Source organism: Crocodylus porosus, unplaced genomic scaffold, assembly GCF_001723895.1.
Source record: "Crocodylus porosus isolate Cpor-Errol unplaced genomic scaffold, CroPor_comp1, whole genome shotgun sequence".
In the NCBI taxonomy this organism is placed as follows: Eukaryota; Metazoa; Chordata; order Crocodylia; family Crocodylidae; genus Crocodylus; species Crocodylus porosus.
The window spans coordinates 105,079,943-105,099,927 of NW_017728918.1; the positions used below are offsets into that span (position 1 = coordinate 105,079,943).

Below are 19,985 nucleotides of genomic sequence, written 5' to 3' on the forward strand. Positions count from 1 at the left end.
CCCACCAGGTCCCTGAGCCCCCCTGGTTGCTGCCCCCTGCCAGCATCCAGGGAAAAAAGACCCCCCATGGCACTTACCAGAGGTTCGAGCTGCCATTGAGGTCCCTGAGGCCCCCTCCACACAGCACGGGACAGTGTGACAGCCCCAGTGGCCCCAGCCCAGGCCCTGCTGCCCCACACTGGCCTGTGGTGCCCAGGGGGGCTCTGCCAGGAGGCCCTGGAGCCCCCACAACCCCTGTTTCTGGGGTGAGTAGAGGCTTTTTTTTTTAAATGCCAGAGTCCAGGGGTGGGGAAGCCATTGGGAGCTGGGGGTGCAAGTGGGGCATGGCAGCCAGGCAGGGCAGCCATTGGGTGTGTCTGAGGGAGCAGGGGAGGTGGGGCTGAGTGGGGCAGCCATCACGGGGGCTACAGTGGCTGGTGGGGGATGGGGTCAGGCAGGGCATTAATTGGGGGGCTGGGGTGGGGCATGTGGGCCCTGCAGTGGAGGCATAGCCCCTGTTGAGGGGTTGTAGCCCCTGTGGGAGGGTGGCCCCTGTTGGGGGGGCTGTAGCCCCTGGGGGGGGGTGGCTCTAGCCCTTGTGGGGGGCCGGCAAAACATATATACATGTATTCATGAATTCATGAAACATGTGTTTAGAATTCACTTTATTATTATGATAGAGACACTGGTAGACTTCCAAATTGCTTTAACATTGTAGATATATCAATAAAACATTGCCCAACTGATTGCTGTCTCTCACTCACTGCCAGACTGCTGCCAGTGGGTAAAGGGTGCAGAGAACTCTCAGGGCTGCTTCATCAGTCCAGCTGGCACAAGGGGTAGTGTCCCCAGGTCCCAATTGGCTGGGCCTCAGAAGGTCCTGAGAGCGAGTAGTCCTGAGCTACTTGACAAGGCAGCTTTTTACTTCTGGGGACAGCACAGGTGCTGGCCCTGGGCTCTAGCTCCCCCTGGCTGCAGATCCAGGATCCAGACAGAGTTATTCTGCCCCAAGTGGCACAATTTGATCCACAACAAAGTGCATGTCTGAGCATCCGCACTGAGGCAAAAAGCCCCAGCTCAAATTCACACCACTTCTATTTGAGCTGCCACAAGCACACGTGTCTGTGTATGTAGATGCTCCCTATCAGTATATCAATGTGCTTAGCTATCTTGATGCTTAAGATGTAACATTGGTAAATGTTTTGAATCCGTGCACAGTTTAGTAAGTACATTCTTAAACTACTGTGAAACCAAGAGTTAGGTTTCAAGTCTTGTTTGTTTGTTAACTCTTCAGTCTGTACCTTTTTGCAACTATTGGCAGTTGTCCAGAACTACACTACAAAGTTTGTTGGTGTAATCATGTTTGTTAGGGGATGAAAAAAATCATACTCCTGACTGACACCTTATACCTTATTTTAGGGCTGTCCCACTAGTGGCCCATGGGCCACATGTGGCCCATGTGGATTTAGTTTGCGGCTAGCAGGCTCCTACCTGGCTGCTCCTCCCCCATCACTCCAGCTGCAGCAGCCAGGGACTCTGGGCTCCCTCTTTCTTCCAGTTTCTCCTTCCTACCTCCATCTTAGGAGACAGGGTGGGGTTTAGTGGTGTGGCACGGCCTATGGTGTTAGGGGAGCCTGCAGCCCAAGACACCAGTGTAGTGGGGGAGCCTGCAGCCAGGGAGCTGCAAGTGGGTCTGGGACAGTTGCATGAGGTGTAGCAAGGGAGCCCCTGTCAGCAAGGGTGCTGAGCACTGTGCACACAGTTCAGTGAGGCAGTTCTACCTGGTGCAGGGTAGGAGCACCTGTACAGTCTGCAGGGGGGCTGGGGCATGCATCGGCATGGCCTGCATGGTGTGGAAGCCCCATTAGCAAGACCCAGGCCGGGGAGTGCAGCTCCTGGCTGCTTAGGTGTTAGACAGCCCTGCCCTATATAGTTGCACATCATAAGAGCAGAAAAATCTTGTGTTATTCAGGAAGGTGGTACAACTCTACCAACAGAAGTTGTGGCTCCGCTAGAAGGTTTTTCCTATAAAGCTATAGCGCAGGAGTTTTCAGCCTTTTTTAGCAAGTGTACCCCTTCTGTCTTAGAGTTTCAGCTCATGTACCCCTTTATATTTTTTCTTGTTTTTAAGGGAGGGTGGGGGCAGATTGAGACTCTGTAGTGAGGGACTCAGTGGGCAGGGGCAGGTGCTGCTCATCCGGGGTGGGATGGGGTGTGGGACGGAGTCATGAGTGGCTCATCTGTGGGGCATGGGGAGTGGGGGCAGCTCCTGCCACTACATGTACCCCAGGAGGGCTTGGGGGGGGGTGTGCCCCCAGATCTGTGCACAGAACAACGGCAAGCTGCCGCTGCAGCTTAGGACTCTGTCTCCTAAGATCAAGGCCCCAGCTGTGGGGAGGGAGTGGGGCTGGGCCCAGCCGGGGTGATGTGCAGGACTGAGCCGTGCGGGAGTGGGGCAGGTGGTGCCCATTGCTATGCGCACTCTGGGAGATCATGGGGGGCATATGTCTCCAGATCTGCGTGCAAGTCACAGGAGGGCTGCTGCTGTGGGTTGGGGCGCTATGCTTTTCCTAATGGGGGGCTGGCTAGGCTGCACTCAGGGCAGGTGGTGGTGGCACTGGGAGGTGGCTTAAGGGGGGCTACTGAATTCTGGAGTGGCTGTAGCCCTGCCATAGCCCTGTTCCCCTAGGCCCCTGCGGTGAAGGAAGGAGTGAGGCTGGGGCTGGGGCTGGAGGAGGCTCCTACAGGCTGAGGCTAGAGCTGGGGCTGGTTGCTGCCCAGGCAGGGCAGAGCATAGGATGGAGCCCATGTCTTGGGGCGTGTGTAGTGGCAGGAGCCACTTCCCACCCTCCATGTCTCAGTCCCGCACCCCGCTCCAGCTGGGCATCCTCAGCCCCACTCCCTCCTCCCAGACAAACTTACCAGCAGGACCAGGCTGCTCTCCACGTGGTCAGGGTACGCTCCTGGCTGTGCGCATGCATGTGGAGTTCTCTGTACCCCCTATGGCCTTTTTAAGTACCCCTAGGGGTACACATAGCCCCAGTTAACAACCACTGCTGTAGAGTACTATAGGTCTTATAGGGCTGACAGAGCTCCTTGTCTTCTTCTCTTTGTCATATTCTAGCACAGCTCAGTTTTTGTCTGTTCTCTCTCTTTTTCTTGTTTTCTTTTGTTCCTGTTAATTTAAATCATTCTGATCCCTTTTTTTTTAATGTCTTCTGTCTGTGTACCGTTTCGGTGTAGTGGGAGTTCTGATTCTTTTTGATTTTTGCTCTCCCCCTCCCTCCTGGTCCTCACACTCAGCAGAATGATGTAAGCAGAGGATCAGTTGGTAATAAACCTGATGGCCCAAGCTTTGTAAGTTTTTATGACTGAAGTAAACAGCTGAGAAGAGGCTTATGTTGATCTGATGCTGACTGATACTGAAAAATTATGCATGCAGGGGAGAGAATTCCATGTGTTAAGGTGCAACTACTGAAGCAGGTGGCTGTTTTCATAACTTTCAAAGTCAAAAGGGACTGTTAGTCTGACCTGTCTAACACATCAGGTGCTTTCTGCAGCCAGTGGAAAAAAACACATTTGGAGATCTGTGTTACAGCAACCGTTGTCTTTGCAGCTTCACCATTGCCTGTTCTTAACCCCTGAGTTGGGAATCGCAGTCCGTGATCTTGCACCATAGAAATCCATTGACATTTTGCCATTAACTTCAACTGGAGAAAGATCAAACCCTTTACTAATTAGCTTATTCAGTGAGGAAATATAAAAAGGCAATGATTCAAGAAAGTAACTGGGTCAGACAAACTTACGTATTCATTGATCTTTCTCACCTCAAGACAGTTTGACACGAGCAATTGTATGTTGTAAGGGGAAATAAAATGTAAGGAATATATATCAAGTCAGTGCATGCATCTAGATTTTATAACTAGATTTTCTGTGCTACTTAAAATGATTGTGCTTATTCATGCCTGAATATTGAGAGAGAAATACAGTCATTGCAGTTTATTGTCTTTTATTTTATTTTACTCTAGTCTTAGAAATCCTACTGTATGCATAATGCCTGATAGTTCCAGGGATATAAATATAACCAGAGAGGTTTTATTGACCAAAAGACTCAAAGCTATCATAAGACTGATAGCAAATCCATTAACCCTGTAAATATCTTATTTCATTAATTGTTTTGCTCTGTGCACTGGAATTGTTCTCTGCTTGAAGTGGTCTAAGGAGAAAAAAAATAGATTCCTTGTTTATCTGGAGTCTACAGTTTTGAGAATCCAGGTCATTCTAAAAATTCTACAACTGCACTGCCACTTCCCCTTGAATTAACGAAGACATTGTAAACTTGGTGTAATTATCCACACCAGCCTGCAGTCCCTTGGCTTTCTCATTTCAGCAACCTCAAATTGTATTTTGCCATGCTTATCTTTTCTTCCATGGCAAGGTACAATATGTCTGCAGAGTAAATGCCTGAGAGCAGGCAGAACGATCATTTACAATGCTAAGCAGTTTTGAAATAATTTTGAGCACTTGTTCCTTAGGAACCACATGAAAGCCTCAGATGATTAATTATGGCAGGGTTAACGTGTGCACTTTTTAAAAAAGTGAACGTTCAGTATGACTTGATGTCAGCTGTGGATCTAGAATTCTGTGCTGAGAGACTGAGACAATGGGACCTGTATGCAAATAGATAACATTATGTAAGTCACCTGTATATTTATGAGGAACAGTAAATTGTGTGCTCCTCAATGCACTATGCAAGAAATAATCTTGAAAACCTGGCAGTCATGCAGAGCAGACACATGTATGCAGTTTGTTAGTGTCTTGGGTCAGTTTGTAATGAATAAACATCAAAGTTGTTGATGAATAAACATTATCTATTGTAGTGTGTTGATAGTTTTCAGATGAACAGAATAGAATAAGGGCATTTTCCCATTCATTGTAGTTGCAGGCAATACTTAACAAGTGGGTAATAAGAGAGAATATTGGCTTCAGTTGACCCAGTTTCAATTATGGTACGAGGCTTTCCCTAGCCAGTGTCTCCGGTAGTACTTGTGGATAAAAGCATTATTCACATCACTATATAACATGATGGAGGTCTCGTCCCTTTGCTTACATTTAACAAACATAGATGATCTCTCTGTTAATTTAGTGCTTAGCACCTTTCATGTCTACTGGCTATTTTTAATGTGGTTATATTCTGTTTGACTGTGTCATAATTAGCACCAGAAACAGTGAAAGAGTAGCAACTGTTGAGAGCTGCTGTTAGAAATCTTGCAATTGATAGGAAACAGTTTTAAGGCTGTTAGTGCCATAGCACTGACAGGGGTTGAGATTGGTTATTCTCTTATAAGCATTGTTTTCATTGGGCCCAGATAAGTGCCTACTCTAGTACATAACCTTTTTGGTCCTCAGATTATATATTTAAAGTGTGTATACCGTACTGTGTACAGACCTAATACCTATCATTAATCAAGTAGTAGGAAAGTTGCTGAAATACATAGGCAGCAAGGAAATGTAATTCAAGGCAATTTTACAATACGTTTCAAATCTGTTTGAACAGTATTGTTCTGATTAGAAGCTGACTTTGCATATAAATTGACCCCAGACCTTAAAGTTTGGTTTTAGGAAAAACAGCCATGTTTCTTAATATACCATATTTACTTGCATATATACATACCTTTTCCTGAAAAATCAGCCACTTAAAATTCAGATGTGTCTTTTAAGCAAGGAAACTGATTTTAGTTCTGGAATAGAAGCACCCTGCTTTGATTTCTGCTCCACACAGCAGCAGCAGTGGCATTTCTATTCTGGCAGCCCAGGGAGTCAGGTGACTTAATTGTTCATTCTTCTTCCCTCCACAAGTGTTAATGATTGCCTTACCATTTTAACAGGTTTAATTTTCCACTAATTAAGCTAACCTTTCTTCTGGCAATTTTGACCTAGCTACTTTGGGTCTCTCTTCCACTCTTTCACAACTTCCAGTCTTGCAAGTTGTTTTTAGCATTTTTGAAAATCATAGATCCACCCATGGAGGCCAGTCTTCATCAACAGAGATAGGGTTTTGGCTTTTGGTTGAGCAAAAAAAGGAGGGTGAGTGATTAGACTCTGTACCTCCTCCATGCAGCCTTCTCTGGAAATGTTTTTGCTTAATTTGTCCTTCCTGAAAACAAAGTGCATATCTTATTTGGGGAATACAATATGTGATAAAATACAGTACATCAATAACTCGAAGTAAAGACCTTGAATTACTGTTGCACTTATAAACAGGGATCCTGGTTTTCTTTGTTTAAAAATCACCATTTTTCTGATATTACACATTCTCTGATTTAAACCCCCAAAATCCACAATTAAAATGAAATGACACTATATCTATAGGTATCATTTGAACACAATGTTTTATTGATATATTTACAATTTCAAAGCAATTGGAAAGCCTACCAATGCCTCAGTGAAAATAAAAAATAAATTCTGTCTGTCTTACAGCCCCAATCCTCTCCACCAGTTGGCAGTGAGAGGTGGGGCTGCATGATGGACAGCCCTTGCAACCAATCAGCAGCAAGGGGTGGGGCTACAGGGGCCCCTTGGCCAATCAGAAATGGGGGGGGGGGGAGAGGAGGCACTGCACTCTGCCTGTGAAAATGGTTGCCAGCTGGGAAATCTGCCCGTGAAATTGGTCAGCGGCTACCTTGAGTTTGCTAGATCTCTACTTGTAAAATCCCACAGTACAATCAAATAGCCAAGTAAAGTACCCAAAGGAGTTAAATGGACTAAAAATATTAAAATAATAACTACTGAAATTAATTTGACTTGACAGTTTTATTGTAGGCACAAACTATTTTGGGTTCAAAAGGCAGAACTATATAGGTGAATATTGCATATAATTTGGGTACAATTTTAATGGTTCTTTCAGAGGAAAAAAGGTAGACTTTCAGTCAGAAAAAGACAGCTCATAGTTGTGCAAACTCAAAAATTATAGGTGAGAGAGAGTAAATACCTGGGATGCTGTTGAGCAGAGTTTGATATTATATTCTGCTACTGACATAGGGCATTAAAGACTCTGAACCAACAATTCTTCTCATGTATTTTAGTTTTATATAGTATTAGTTAAATTCATTCCAATCTAATTTCAGTGCTATCTTGAAAAGTTTCATTTTTTCTTTTCCATAAGTGTCTTGGGTATACATAATTCCATTGTAACGAACAGTTGTCATTCTCACTGTTTAGCCCAAAACTGCTTCAGGAGTGTTGAATGAGATGATAACCATACTTTGTAAAGTGTGAAGGAGAGTTGCATCTCTTGATGTTTCCCACTGTTTAACATTTGGCCTTTTGTGGCTAAGATCAAGTATCTTCTGGAGCACTGGTCAGCAGCCTTTCAGAGCCGTGAGCTACAACAACCCAGCTCAGCTATGAGGCGAGACATTGTTCCAACCATGTCATGGCCATTGCTGCCTGTCTTCTTCCCCCAGCTGAGGTGCAGCATAGCCCTCAGCCGTCCAGCGTGGGGTAGCGTCTTGCAGCCTGATGCAGGTGTAGGCAAAGCCCCTTGCTGCCAGCATGCCACCAAACCCCACCACTTCCACAGGCTGTTCCCAGTGGCCTTGTGGGCTATATGTTTCTGAGCCCTACTCTTTATTAAAAAATATTTGGGTTAGCAGAAATTAATGACAACATGCTGCCAGTCAGCATGATATGAAAGTTGTTAAAAAGAATATACTAATAGTTGGCAAATACATACACAGAGAAACCTTCTTTAACCTAACACAAGAAATACAGAAGAATCTTGTTTAATGAAAGAAACGCGATAAAACCAACATTCATTTTCACTTAATTTTTGTTACTGCTGTGTGTTGTGACTTGTCCTGTGTTGTTAACTTACTTAAAACCCACAGTCCTGAAGTCTGACTCTTGAGGATGCTGTCAGATGAGGAATTCAAATGGACTGTGTTTAACTGGATCTCAGCTTATTCCATTGATTTCCTGTCTTTTGGCACTCAAAGTGAAAGGTTCATGTCCTTCTCACTTTTTCCCTGCCTATGAAATCATTTAATATCAAAATAAACATTGAAATTGCCCTGAGAGGACAGTCCATTGTATGGATATATGGGGATGTGGAGATCATGATTCTCATACTACTGTTGATTCAGACTGTCTGCCATAGCATTGGTTTGTACTTAGTCAAAGTCTGATAAAGTTGCCAAGCAATTCAAAAAGCCTTGAAACTTAAAAGATAATGAAACCCAAGGTTTTTTCAGAGACTTCCTTTAGCCCTTACCCTGGCATACATCACATATTTTCCAAATCCTGGCCTGGGTGCCCTATGATGTAATGCTTACCAGGATGTGAATAATACAATTGCCTGAGGAGGAACCTGACAGTGGATGTCAGGCTTATCTTGTAGTCCTGACTGGCAGCTGTGAAGCAGGCAGACAGTACAAAGCTGTCATATGGTTAAAAGTGTTTGGCTCATTACACTGAAGAACCCTTCAGGTGCAGTGTAACAGTAATAATAATCAGTACATTATTTCTACTCTACCCTAATCATTTCTGAGCTTTCCAGAACAGATTTTTCTTAGTGTAAATGTTGTACTTAGTGCTGGAGTGCTGGAGCAGCAACACAGGAAGCTGTAGCATCCTGTCCACAGAGCAAATGCAGTCTGGGCACTTAACAGTGAAACCTTCTCCCTCTGCTCCCATGTTAGTGTGACTATCATGTTATGATGCATCTGTGGACAAGTGATGTGTCAGTGCAACATGACCCTTAGTTTGATAGCTTGACCTCTATGCTAATTCAGTCCTTTAACTATCTGCTAAGAATGTTATTTCACATCATTTGCTATGGGGGCTTCTGTAAATGGGAATACTTATTTATTAAAACTTGGGCAAGCCCAATTGATCCAAACAGAACATAGAATCATAGAAAATTAGAGTTAGAAGGGACCTCAGGAGATCATCTAGTCCAACTTCCTGCTCAAAGCAGGACAATCCCCAACTATATCATCCCAACCAAGGCTTTGTCTACCCAGGTCTTAAAAACCTCTAAAGATGGAGATTCCACAACTTCGCTGGGTAATATGTTCCAGTGCTTTACTACCCTCCTCATACAAATGTTTTTCCTAATATCTAACCTAAACTTCCCTGCTGCAACTTGAGACCATTGCTCATTGTTCTGTCATCTGCCACCACTGAGAAGAGTCTAGCTCCATCCTCTTTGGAACCACCCTTCAGGGAGTTGAAGGCTGCTATTAAATCTCCTCTCAGTCTTCTCTTCTCCAAACTAAATAAGCCCAGTTCCCTCAGCCTCTCCTCAGAAGTCATGTACTCCAGCTCTAACCATTTTTGTTGGACTGTCTCCAATTTGTCTGTGTCCCTTCTGTACTGGGGGGCCCAAAACTGGGCACAGTACTCAAGATGTGGGTTCACCAGTGCCTAACAAATGGAAATAATCACTTCCCTTGATCTGGCAACACTCTTACTAATGCAGGCCAATATGCTGTTAGACTTCTTGGCAACAAGGGCACACTATTGGCTCATTCAGGTTGTTGTCCACTGCAGTCCCCAAGTCCTTTTCTGCAGAACTGCTGCTTAGTCAGTCATTCCCAAGCTGTAGAGGTATGTGGGATTGTTTTTTTCCTAAGTTCAGGGCTCTGCATTTGTCCTTACTGAACATAATTAAGGGCCAGATCCAAACTGTTCTTATAGGTGCCTAAGTGGAACAATTTAGGGTTTTAATTCCCAAAAAACCTATCCAAATCAACCCAGCTTGAGGGGCTGCAAAACAATTTAAGCACCTAAAATCATTTGGTACCTCCATTTTGGCCTAGAGTTTCCTGAGTACATGTCGTGGAGCTTCTGAGTGTAAGCAGAGCAGTTTGAGAATCTGTGCCCTGAACTCTTACATAGTCTAAAAAAAGGGGGATCAAACATATGGCTCAGAGAGCAGGGCATCTGGCCCGCTGTCTTCTTCCAGCGGGGCAATCCAGAAGTGGGGACAGGTCACCCAGCCATGGGGTTCATGTCCCCTTGTCAGTCTCCAGCTACTGCAGGGGGAATTGTCAATGTGGCATTTACTGCAGCTACCACCAAATTTACCAGTCCTCACAGGAGTTGGCAGCAAGCAGGTACAGGGGTGGGCAGCAGCAGCTGCAGTACAGGTTGCCTGTCCCACAACACCCTGTCAAGAGCCAGACCCCTAACGGCCCTGGTGGTGCTGTGGGTGGAGATCACCTCCACCAAATAGACGTGGAGGATTTGGGGATGGTGCTGGCCTCACTGCCCTCCCCTCGCCCCGGGCCCTGCTCCTTGGAGGCAGTGGTGGCACAGGGTGGTAGCAGCACAACACTGGCCTCACCTCCCCTCCATCCCTGCCATCATGGCAGCGCTCCATCCCCACTGTCATTCTTGACGGGAAGTTCACTAGTGTTAAAATAACAAGCACAAAAATATTTACTATACAAATAAAAGCACTTCAAGAAGAATGAAGTTTGAGCCCGTTTTGAATTTTTTAGACTTAAGAACTTAAGAATTATAAGCACATCTTAACAACCACATCACACTGTGCCGACAAAAAAATCCTGGTAGTAGGTCTGTGAAATTCCACGAGAACACCTCCCCTCCATACTGTTCAGGGTTACTGCTGCTATATGAGATGAGTACAAAGGAAACATCAGGATAAAAGACAAATGTTTTCAGCTTATAATTGAAGTGTAAAGTTTCCTTTAACTATATACAGTGCAAATTGTAGCATTGCTTTACATTCTAAAATGTTCTCTGGTGAGCAGCTCAAAGAGCTTTGTAAGTGTCAGAGGATGAAGCTTCGTCATGGCTTTCTTGTGAGCCTGGCAAGCCCCCCAGATGGTTACACAGTTTGCCTGAGGTCACATAGTCAAGTCAGCTGCAAAGCTGAAAGTATCAAAAATCTCCTGACTCCAGGTCTTTTGAATTTAATGACCATGGTACTGATTCAGCAAGGTGCCTGAGCCTGTGCTTAAATCCATTTTGAAATCAGATGTATACACAAACTCTTACTCTAAATCAGAGTTTGTGTGCCCTGGTATGTTACATACAGCTGGGAGCCATCCTCTTTTCAAACCCCATCTTTCTCCAACATGAACTTTAAACTCTCTTAGTTTCACAATCAATATGAAAAACCCTAGAGGAACAAATATATGCACCTGTTTAAAAAACAAAACAAAACCTGGTGTGTATTTCAGTCATGTATTTCAAGTTTGGCTTCATATTTAGTAGGCAACCATTGAACCTCTGGGTTACAGTGTACATGTAAGAGGTCTAGTCAGATGCCTGATGAATCCGTTTGTGGCTGGCAAGCCTAATGCAAGAGCAACAGTTTGTACAAGTTTCACAGATCTGTATGTTGTCTGAGTTGGAGTCCAAGTTTATAGCACGCCACTTTCTTCTTTCTCACTTTGCTGCCATCCTCTGGATCAAAGCCACTTCATGTTGAGCTGCACCCAGTGGTTTCATATATGCCCTCTGTAAAGGTGTCAGCTTTTGTTGGATGCAGTAAGGGCTAGGAGATGGAGACTGTAGCAGAAAATTAAACAGTACAGTTCTTCGTAGTAGTAGTTCAAAGCAAGTATAAAAATATAGCACTGAAGGTTCTTCCTGTTATGTGCTGTTTTGAGAAATTTTGAATAAACATAGGAACTATTTAATTTGAAGTAGTGTTGCAGAGGCCCTTTTTCAGCCATCCAAAAGGGTAAATAACCTTTGTGCTTATATTTCTGCACAGAATATTTATACACTAAAATCTCACCATGCAAAGCATCTGGCCAACCTCCCTTGGCTGGAGAGAATCATAGAAGTAGGTTCAGACGGGACCTTGTAGATCTTCAAGTCCAACCCCCTGCCTGGGCAGGAGAAAAACTGGGCTCAAATGAGTCCAGCCAGATAGGCATCAAGCCTCCTCTTAAATCTCCAGGGCAGGAGCGAGCACCACTTCCCTTGGAAGTTGGTTCCAGATCCTAGCTGCCCTGACAGTGAAGTAGTTCTTACGGATGTCTAATCTAAACCTACTGTCCAGCAACTTGTGGCTGCTATTCCTTGTCATGCCAGGGGGTTCTAGGGGAAACAAAGTCTCTCCCAAACCCTTCTGGTCCCCTCTAATGAGTTTATAGACAGTCACCAGGTCCCCCCTCAGCCTTCTCTTGTGAAGGCTGAACAGGTTCAGGTCCTGCAGTCTCTCATTGTAGGGTCTGCCCTGTTGTCCCCAGATCATACGGGTGGCCTTCCTCTGGACCCTCTCAAGAGAGGTTTGAACAGCCCTCTTGCTCCTCTGAACATGCAAAGGTGAGGCAACTGTCCTCAAATAGGATACTTAGGGAAGTCAGCTTGACGTGCAGGGTAAATGCAGATTGTTACAGGATGCTGTCTATTTGGAAGGGTAGTAATAGACATTAGTTTTGATCATAGAAGCAAAATAAAAGCAATAAATATGCTGAAGCATTTTCCCAGGTCAAGTTCAACACAGCTCTATAAGAATGACAAAAAAAGGTGTTGTTGTGTTTACAAATGAGTCAATTATCCAGCTGGAAAAAGCAGGTTCACTTATGTGAATCCTGTCTAGTTAACAGCAATGATGATTAGTCGACCCGTGTTGCTGTGCCTGAATGTAAAGAACTGGTCCTTTTGTATTTCTCCTGATGTTAAACATGCCATTTTCATCAACTCTTTCAGCATTAGTGTCGGTACTGCCTCACTTGTGATTCATATTGTCTGTGATTCCGAAGATCAGTGGGCAAAAGTGGGGAGAATATACACTGTGTTTGTATACGACATCACGTCTTTTGATGTAAAAGTAATAAGAAAAGTATTTTCTTTCTGCTTGTTGCCTGCTATTTGGAGGCAGCAAGGGATATGCTGGCAAACTAGTAGATTATTGTTTGCGCCACACAGTTCTGTTATTAAAAGCAGGTGTATAACAATGAATGACGCAAATAAAATTTTGCATTGGTTTTTGGAAAGATAGATACGCTCTTGAAAAGGAAATTGACAAAATGTCAGTAGTTGAACTTCTGTTGTACAAAGATAGGGGTTCTTGTGATAAATATAGATGACTAGGAAACCATATTTTTAGAATACAGCAGGTGTTCTAGCTGATTGACAAGAAATGGAACATAATTGTATACCTCTTCAGTTCTATCTTGGTGAGTTCAAAGTTGGGAATTTTTATTTATTTTCATCTCTGCTGCTTGGTAGCTGTACTAGTATGTAACTTTCAGAATCTGAGAGAGTAATCTTTCAAGTATTATAATATTGTTTAGCCTGAGAAATCTCTGGATTGCTGTGACTTTCTCCGCTCATCACAAAGTGGTGCACAAAAAGAGGGGTGTGTGTGTGTTTTAACACAACTCTAGCAATTATTCTTAAAAACATAGTGCCAAGCTTTCTCTTTCACTGAGGTGCACACTGGAGGGGTGGAATACTAAATTGGAAGAGAAGAGCTGGAGAAGCAGAAGCTCCATGGTATATTTGTGTTTTACTGAAAGACCACAGAAATTTCTGTCAAGCTGGTATTTCCTAACTTTCAAGGGCTTGGCAGAAGGCAGGCAGAATAGCACCTTAGAGCACCTATACATGTGCCCAACGTCTGTTTTGACATGTGGTAATTAGATTAATCAAATCTGATTAGCATTAAGCTTGCTAATTAGTATGCCCCAGCAGCCTCAGTGTATCATGTATTCAGCATCTTCGCGCTTCAAAATGGCAGCAAGGGTGCTATAACTAAAGCTCATCAAATGAACTTTAGTTAAAGTGCTCCCACCACCATTCTGAAGTGTGGGATGCTAAATACACAAGACACTGCAGGTACTTCAATTAGAGTGGCTCTCTGGAGCCACTCTAATTAAAGCTCCCCACCCCAGAGCATGTGTAGCCTTTAGAGACTAACTGGTGCAAAGAGGCATAAGCTTTCATAAATGACAGCCTACTTTGTCAGATACGATGAAATGATTCAGAGTGCTTTGCATTATAAATAATGCTCTGTAACATAGTATTTTTTGTATGTAATACTATTAGAAAGCCTCAAACAGGATGTCAGAATACGGTTTTGGATAATTGATTGCCACCTGTATTTGAACAACGCAGTGATGATAAATCTTGAATCAACCTTGACAGCATTAATCTGTTTATTCCACACAAATTGTGAGGAGAGATGGTCAAAAGGAAAGGATAGCATGGCAAAGTAGCTTGTGTATGTTGTGTATAAAATACATAGAATTCTGCTGGACCACTCAGACATTAGCAGAGCAACTAGATTAACTCTCAGTGGAAGGAGAAAACCGTACGTAATGCAACTAAGTACAAGAGTGGTCAGGACAACAGTCCAGGCACCCATTTGGGGGATGAAGTGTGTTGGGAGGCAGGGGTACAGAAATAGCAACCCCTGCAGCTGTGGGCCAACCATCACTGCTGCAACTGGCAGCTGCACAGATGCTACTGCCAGAGGCACAGGGCTGCCCTGTTACACCTCTGAATGGCTTGTAGATTCTGGCAGTAGTCATGTGGGGGAGAGAGCCAAGATGAAAATAAAAATATCAAGGCAGCAGGACAGCATGTTTGCTTCTTTGTGGAGCAAAAGGAAAATATTTGCGTCTTGAGTTTACTGTGTGAAATGAGTAGCACAGCTCCAGTTGTCACTCAGACATAAAGATGAGACAGATTCAGTATTCATGTTAGCTGGTGTGTTAATGAACATTCATCAAGGAATTCTCTATTACCAGTATTTTCTAGAATTTATGCTATAAGATTGATCCAGTGATAGTAAGTTGCTGTACAAGGAAAATAAGAACAAAGCAGCATGCAGGTTGACATTTTGACAATCCACTATTATGTGTTGATATTTTCAAGCAAGATTAAACCAAGACATTTCTTCCTACCTTTATGTGTTCATTGATTCAGGCTGCTTCTAGCAGGCTCAAATCTATAGTCTTCTAGTTTGAAGTAAAGAAGTCTGCTCAGTTTCTTAAGTAATGGAAATATTTATGCTTTCTTCTCTTTTGTTTTTCAGTGCTGTCAGCTGCCCATATTCTGAAATCAACTTAAACAAGGAAACTATCTTACCAGATCGTTTAAGTGGAGAGATTCCTCTGGCCAGTCCTATGCCCAGGAACAAAAAGACAGAAGTAAATGAAAGATCAGTCTCTCCTGTAATCAAGTAATTATGTTTAAAACACTATTAGCAACTAACAATAATATCATCATTTTATTTCAGTTCTTTTTTGTATAATTCACAGTACCTGAAGGCATTATGGTTGCAAAAGGCCTATATGTTTCTCTGTATTTGCATTTCTAGGGAATCAGGATATCAGAGCTGATACAGTAGATTGTTGAACTGACAAAGAGCAATGCATATTTCATTATCTGTGATTTTTAGCAAGAGTGCATTTTTATTGTTGGTAAGCATGCAAATCATTAAGATGTTAATTGTAATTTCAGATTGGGTTTTTAATGATTGAGTCTGATTGCAAAAGTACTTCATTTGCATTTTTATTGTTTGCCAGAACAGCCTCGTTGCTACATGTACGCATGAATGTTGCTGTTTGAAAAAGAGCCATAATACATTTTGCTTTTATTGGGAGGGTGAGGAATTAAGTTTTGCAAGAGCAGTTAAGAGACCTGCTAGGAGAAAGTCAATGGATATTACAGCAAGAAGGTCCTTAGAGGTTCGTTCTTATATCACAAGCTTTAGATTTGCATCGTTTTAAAATAAATGTAACCTTTTATGATTTCTGAGGACCACTTATGGGTGAAACATGATAATGTGTTGCATTCAAGAATTTCACCCAGGTTTGAATTGCCTGTGAATTTCTGTTGAATTGAATCTGTGCCTAGGGACTCCTCAGGAAGAAATGTTCTTTGATCTCTCTCTTCCCAAGAACCCACATCCCTGGCAGATGTGCAGAAGGGGCAAGCCTCTGACTGTGCCACCCTACCTTTTCTCTCTTGGGAATTACCCAGTGATCCATAGAACCCCCACTTCAGAGAGCTCCTTTTTTGGTCATCTCCCAGGGAAGTGGGGTTCAAAGAGGCAGGAAGAGAGTCAGAATGCTAACAACCCATATAACACAGCAGACAACTCTTCTCTTCTCTGAACAATCTTTATTGTACCACTGCAGTTGCCTCTGTCCTTCCTTGATCTGTCCTCCTTGGGATTGCTTTCTCTCTACTCTGTCCTCCCTGGGACTACTTTCTCGTCCAGGCCACTCTGGGACTATACTTTCTCTTAGGCGCAGTCCCACCCTGTCAACAAAACAATTACAAAAGTATAGTATTAACCCAGGAATTAACATTTAGTCAATCAAATTAAACATGTCATCAGGAATCGGGGAGCAGAGCCTGCTGCCAGGCCCAGACTTGCCCTAGAGTGGAAAGAGTGTCTAGGTGTCCTACTCACAGAGCTATTTACAGCAGCTATTTATATCAACACATACACTGCCAGTTCCCCTCACCCCTCTAAAAAAAAATGTTCCCCACCAGAGTTGTAGGCTAGAACTCAGCCTACTTATGTCTTTTTCATCACAGTGATCCTCTTCCACCTTGCTTGAATCCTTGAAAAACCATAAATGTGTCTGCTTTTGCAACACATTCCATCTTAGCCTTAATCACTTAGATTTTAGTTTGTATTAATGATATTAAAGTGCAGTTTTCAGGAGTACTGAGTGTTGGGCAAACTCCATTCCACTTGAACTCTTCCATGAGAGTTTTACCTTGGATTGTGTTGGGTTCATTCAGTGCTGTGTACTTTTACAGTTCCACCTGTAAAATTCTATGAGGAACAACTAAGAAAATTTTACTTTTGATGGTTTCTGGTTGTTTGGGTTTTTTTTTTTAAATAGTCTTGTAATTTCCAGCTGGACGTCTCCTGTGAAGCAAGTAAGCAGGAACATAGCTCAGATTTTAAAACGACGTCAATTTGTTTTACAGTGACAGAAAATGTCCTAGCCCTGGACACACAGGCTCAAAATCTTCTGCTCATAATCGATTGTCTGGCAAATCTGTGCTGGAGACAACAAAGGAAGAAGATGCAGAAAGTAAATCTCCTTGCAAGAAGCCTCCATTATGTGATGTGAAAGAAAAGAAACAGTCTAGGTAACTGTCAATCAGCTTCTTTTGAAATATGAATTGTTGGGACTGTAGATATGAATTGCAGCCTGTCTCAGTACAGTACAGTGATTTATTAGTGGGATTCTTACAGGCATGTGGGGAGGCACAAGAACGCCATGCAGTTGTCTCTGAATTCAAGTCTGGAATGAATAATGTCATAATGTATTTAGCAAGTATATAATTCAAATCAGAGTGAATAAATGAAACAGTATATATTCTAAAATAGAAAAAAATACTGAATAGAGTGAGGAATTTCCCTGTCCTCTGTTTACAAATAAATCAAAGAGAGAGAGGGAGATTAAAATGAAAAGTGTCTGTTTTAATCCCCCCAAAATACAGTCGTACGGAATTAAATGGATAAGATATAGATAAGCTGTTTGTAAAACCATTGTGAAAGTTCTGCAAATGCTTTGACTGATGTCATGAAGAGATTATTTTTGTTTGGGTACATACCTTAGAATTAAAAGAGAGAAACTTGAATGGTTACAGCGGGCTCTATGGGGATACAGGAGTCTGTCCATTCGTTGTGAGCACAATACAGTGGTGGCTGTTTTGTTTTTGTTGATAAGTAAAAACCCACTAGAATTGGAAAATATGCTTAATCCTCTGCATTCGGGCTGTCCAAATTCTCAGCAGCTGGAGGCTGCATGCAACACCAGACAGAGATCCAGGGACTGTGCACACCAGGAGCTGCTCCCCCTCCCCTCTGCAAGACCTCATGCACCACACACAGCCCAACTCTCCGTGCCCTGGGCCATGTACAGCCCAGCTTCCCCCCTGCTGTCCCCTGCACAACCCAGGTCCCCCTCTTAGCCCCATATGCCACATGGGCAGCCCAGCTCCCCTGAGCCACACTGCAGCACCTTCCCTGCTGGGCACATTGTGTGGGCAGCCCGCCTGTAGCATAGGGAGCCTGGCTCCTTCTTTTTCCAGACATGCAATACACACAGCCCCAGTACCCTCTTGCATGCAATATGAGCAGCCTGGCCCCTTCCTGCAATGCCACCCCTCCCTGCTGCCCTGGAGTGGGAACAGGAATTACAAGCTGGAGGAAGGAGAGGGAGACCCCAGCTGCCACCACAAGAGCAGTAGTTGGAGCGGAGTCTGGGCAAGAGCCCAGAGACCACAAACTGACCCCATTAGGGCCACTAGTTGGACAGCTCCACTCTGCACCATCCAACATCATCTAAAACATAGCACACGCATAACATCCAAGCTGCCAGTGGCAATAATGGCAAATGATTTGAGATACTACTCTTCATTTACGAGAATTAATCACATACAGTAGATATCTCACAGTAAAGTTTCAATTATGGAAACTTACTGTTTAATTAAGAAGCAATTAAATCCCCTGATCTCTTTTTAATTACAGTGCCTTCTCTACTTCTCCATGTTGATGTTTACCAGCCAACCCCCACCCCCCAAAAAGCAGAAACAGAACTGTAGGTGTAATTGAAAATCAGTTGTTTTCCCTTTCATTTACATGAAAAGACGTATTATTTTTATAAGCAGATGGCATGTATGTCAAGGAAGTGGTGAAATCTTATTTTTTGGCTTGTATTTGTCCAATATTACACAATAATTTCACTAGCTTTTCTTACTAGCATCTCTGAAACTTTTTGGCAGACGTTGTAAATTTAATTCTCCTGTCCTAATTTCACCTAAGAAACTGGTGCAGAAGAACTGTGGGATTGAAATAGTTCAGAGATTTGTATATGTTTAAAGCTAAAACAGACTGTTAGATCATCTAGTCAGCCTGTTTGAAAATCACAGGTATTAAATCTCATGGTACTGAGCCTGGCAACTTGTGCTCATCTAAAGCATATTAGACAGACATCCAGTCTGGATCTGGAGATATCAAGAGGTCTGGAAAATCACTTTCACTGTTGGAATAGCATGCACCTAACTTCAAATGTCAATATCACATGCAGCCATTGGTTCTTGTCATGCTTTTCTCCATTAGAATACAGAGCATTCTACAGGATTATCGAATATCTTCTCACCGTGAGGGTATTTAACCATAGTAATTATGTCATCTCTCAATCTTCTTTTCCAGTTGCTAAATAGATTAAGCTTGTTAAGGGCTTATCTACCTTACAAACCTTCTGCCCACAGGAGTTCTGATGCCAGCATGCGTCCCTACCCATGTGGCCTCTGGTGATTTCACACAGCTTCACTACAGCAGCTCTGTCAACTGTAGTGAGGCACCAGCTGTTTAAGGGACTATGTCTACCATCAGAAAGCCCACCAAGGCATGTCGGCACATGTTTTGTAGTGTTTTTCATGTGGTGTTGAAGCCTTCTGTCACAGAATTGGTGTTATCTTGCTACAGGATGATGGGATTATGCTATTGCAGGTGACCACAAATGTATGGACACACAGTAGAACCTGTTCTTGAAGCAATGCTACATAGCATAGATCAGACCTAAGCCACTGTAAAACTTTTTGTCAGCTACCAAGTCATTTTTTAGCTGGTTCCTTGATTCCCTTCAATTTTTCATCACCATTTTTAAAATATGGACATCAGAATTATACTTATTCCTGGATTAGTCTCAGCAATACCATAACAGAGTTAAAATGATTTTCCTGTTATTATGCATTGCTCCCCAGTTTATACAACCAAAATCTGCATTAAGCCCTTGTGCCACACATCACAATGGGAGCTGCATTTGTTGTTTCTCTGCTGTCACTTCTTCCCAGGATACAGTTGGTATCCTATTACAGGATAATAGTATCCTTCCCAGGATACTGTTCCACACATGTAGCTTGCATTCCTTTTCCTCAGTGTAGACATTTTGCATTTCATTCTATAAAAACATGTTGGGCGCGTCCATAGTTTCATAGTTAGTAGGGTCAGAAGGGACCTGAGCAGATCATCAAGTCTG

The 19,985-nt window shown here is 43.2% G+C and overlaps 1 protein-coding gene across 3 annotated transcripts in view; it reads left to right on the plus strand.

The window, feature by feature from the left end:
* Positions 1 to 19,985, plus strand: part of L3MBTL3 (l(3)mbt-like 3 (Drosophila)) — a 162,120-nt gene that overhangs the window by 107,834 nt on the left and 34,301 nt on the right. For all 3 annotated transcript variants that reach the window (XM_019538023.1, XM_019538022.1, XM_019538024.1), the window contains exons 17-18: positions 15,005 to 15,151; positions 16,921 to 17,085. In XM_019538023.1, the coding sequence (XP_019393568.1) occupies positions 15,005 to 15,151; positions 16,921 to 17,085 (312 nt within the window). The remainder of the gene's footprint in view (positions 1 to 15,004; positions 15,152 to 16,920; positions 17,086 to 19,985) is intronic.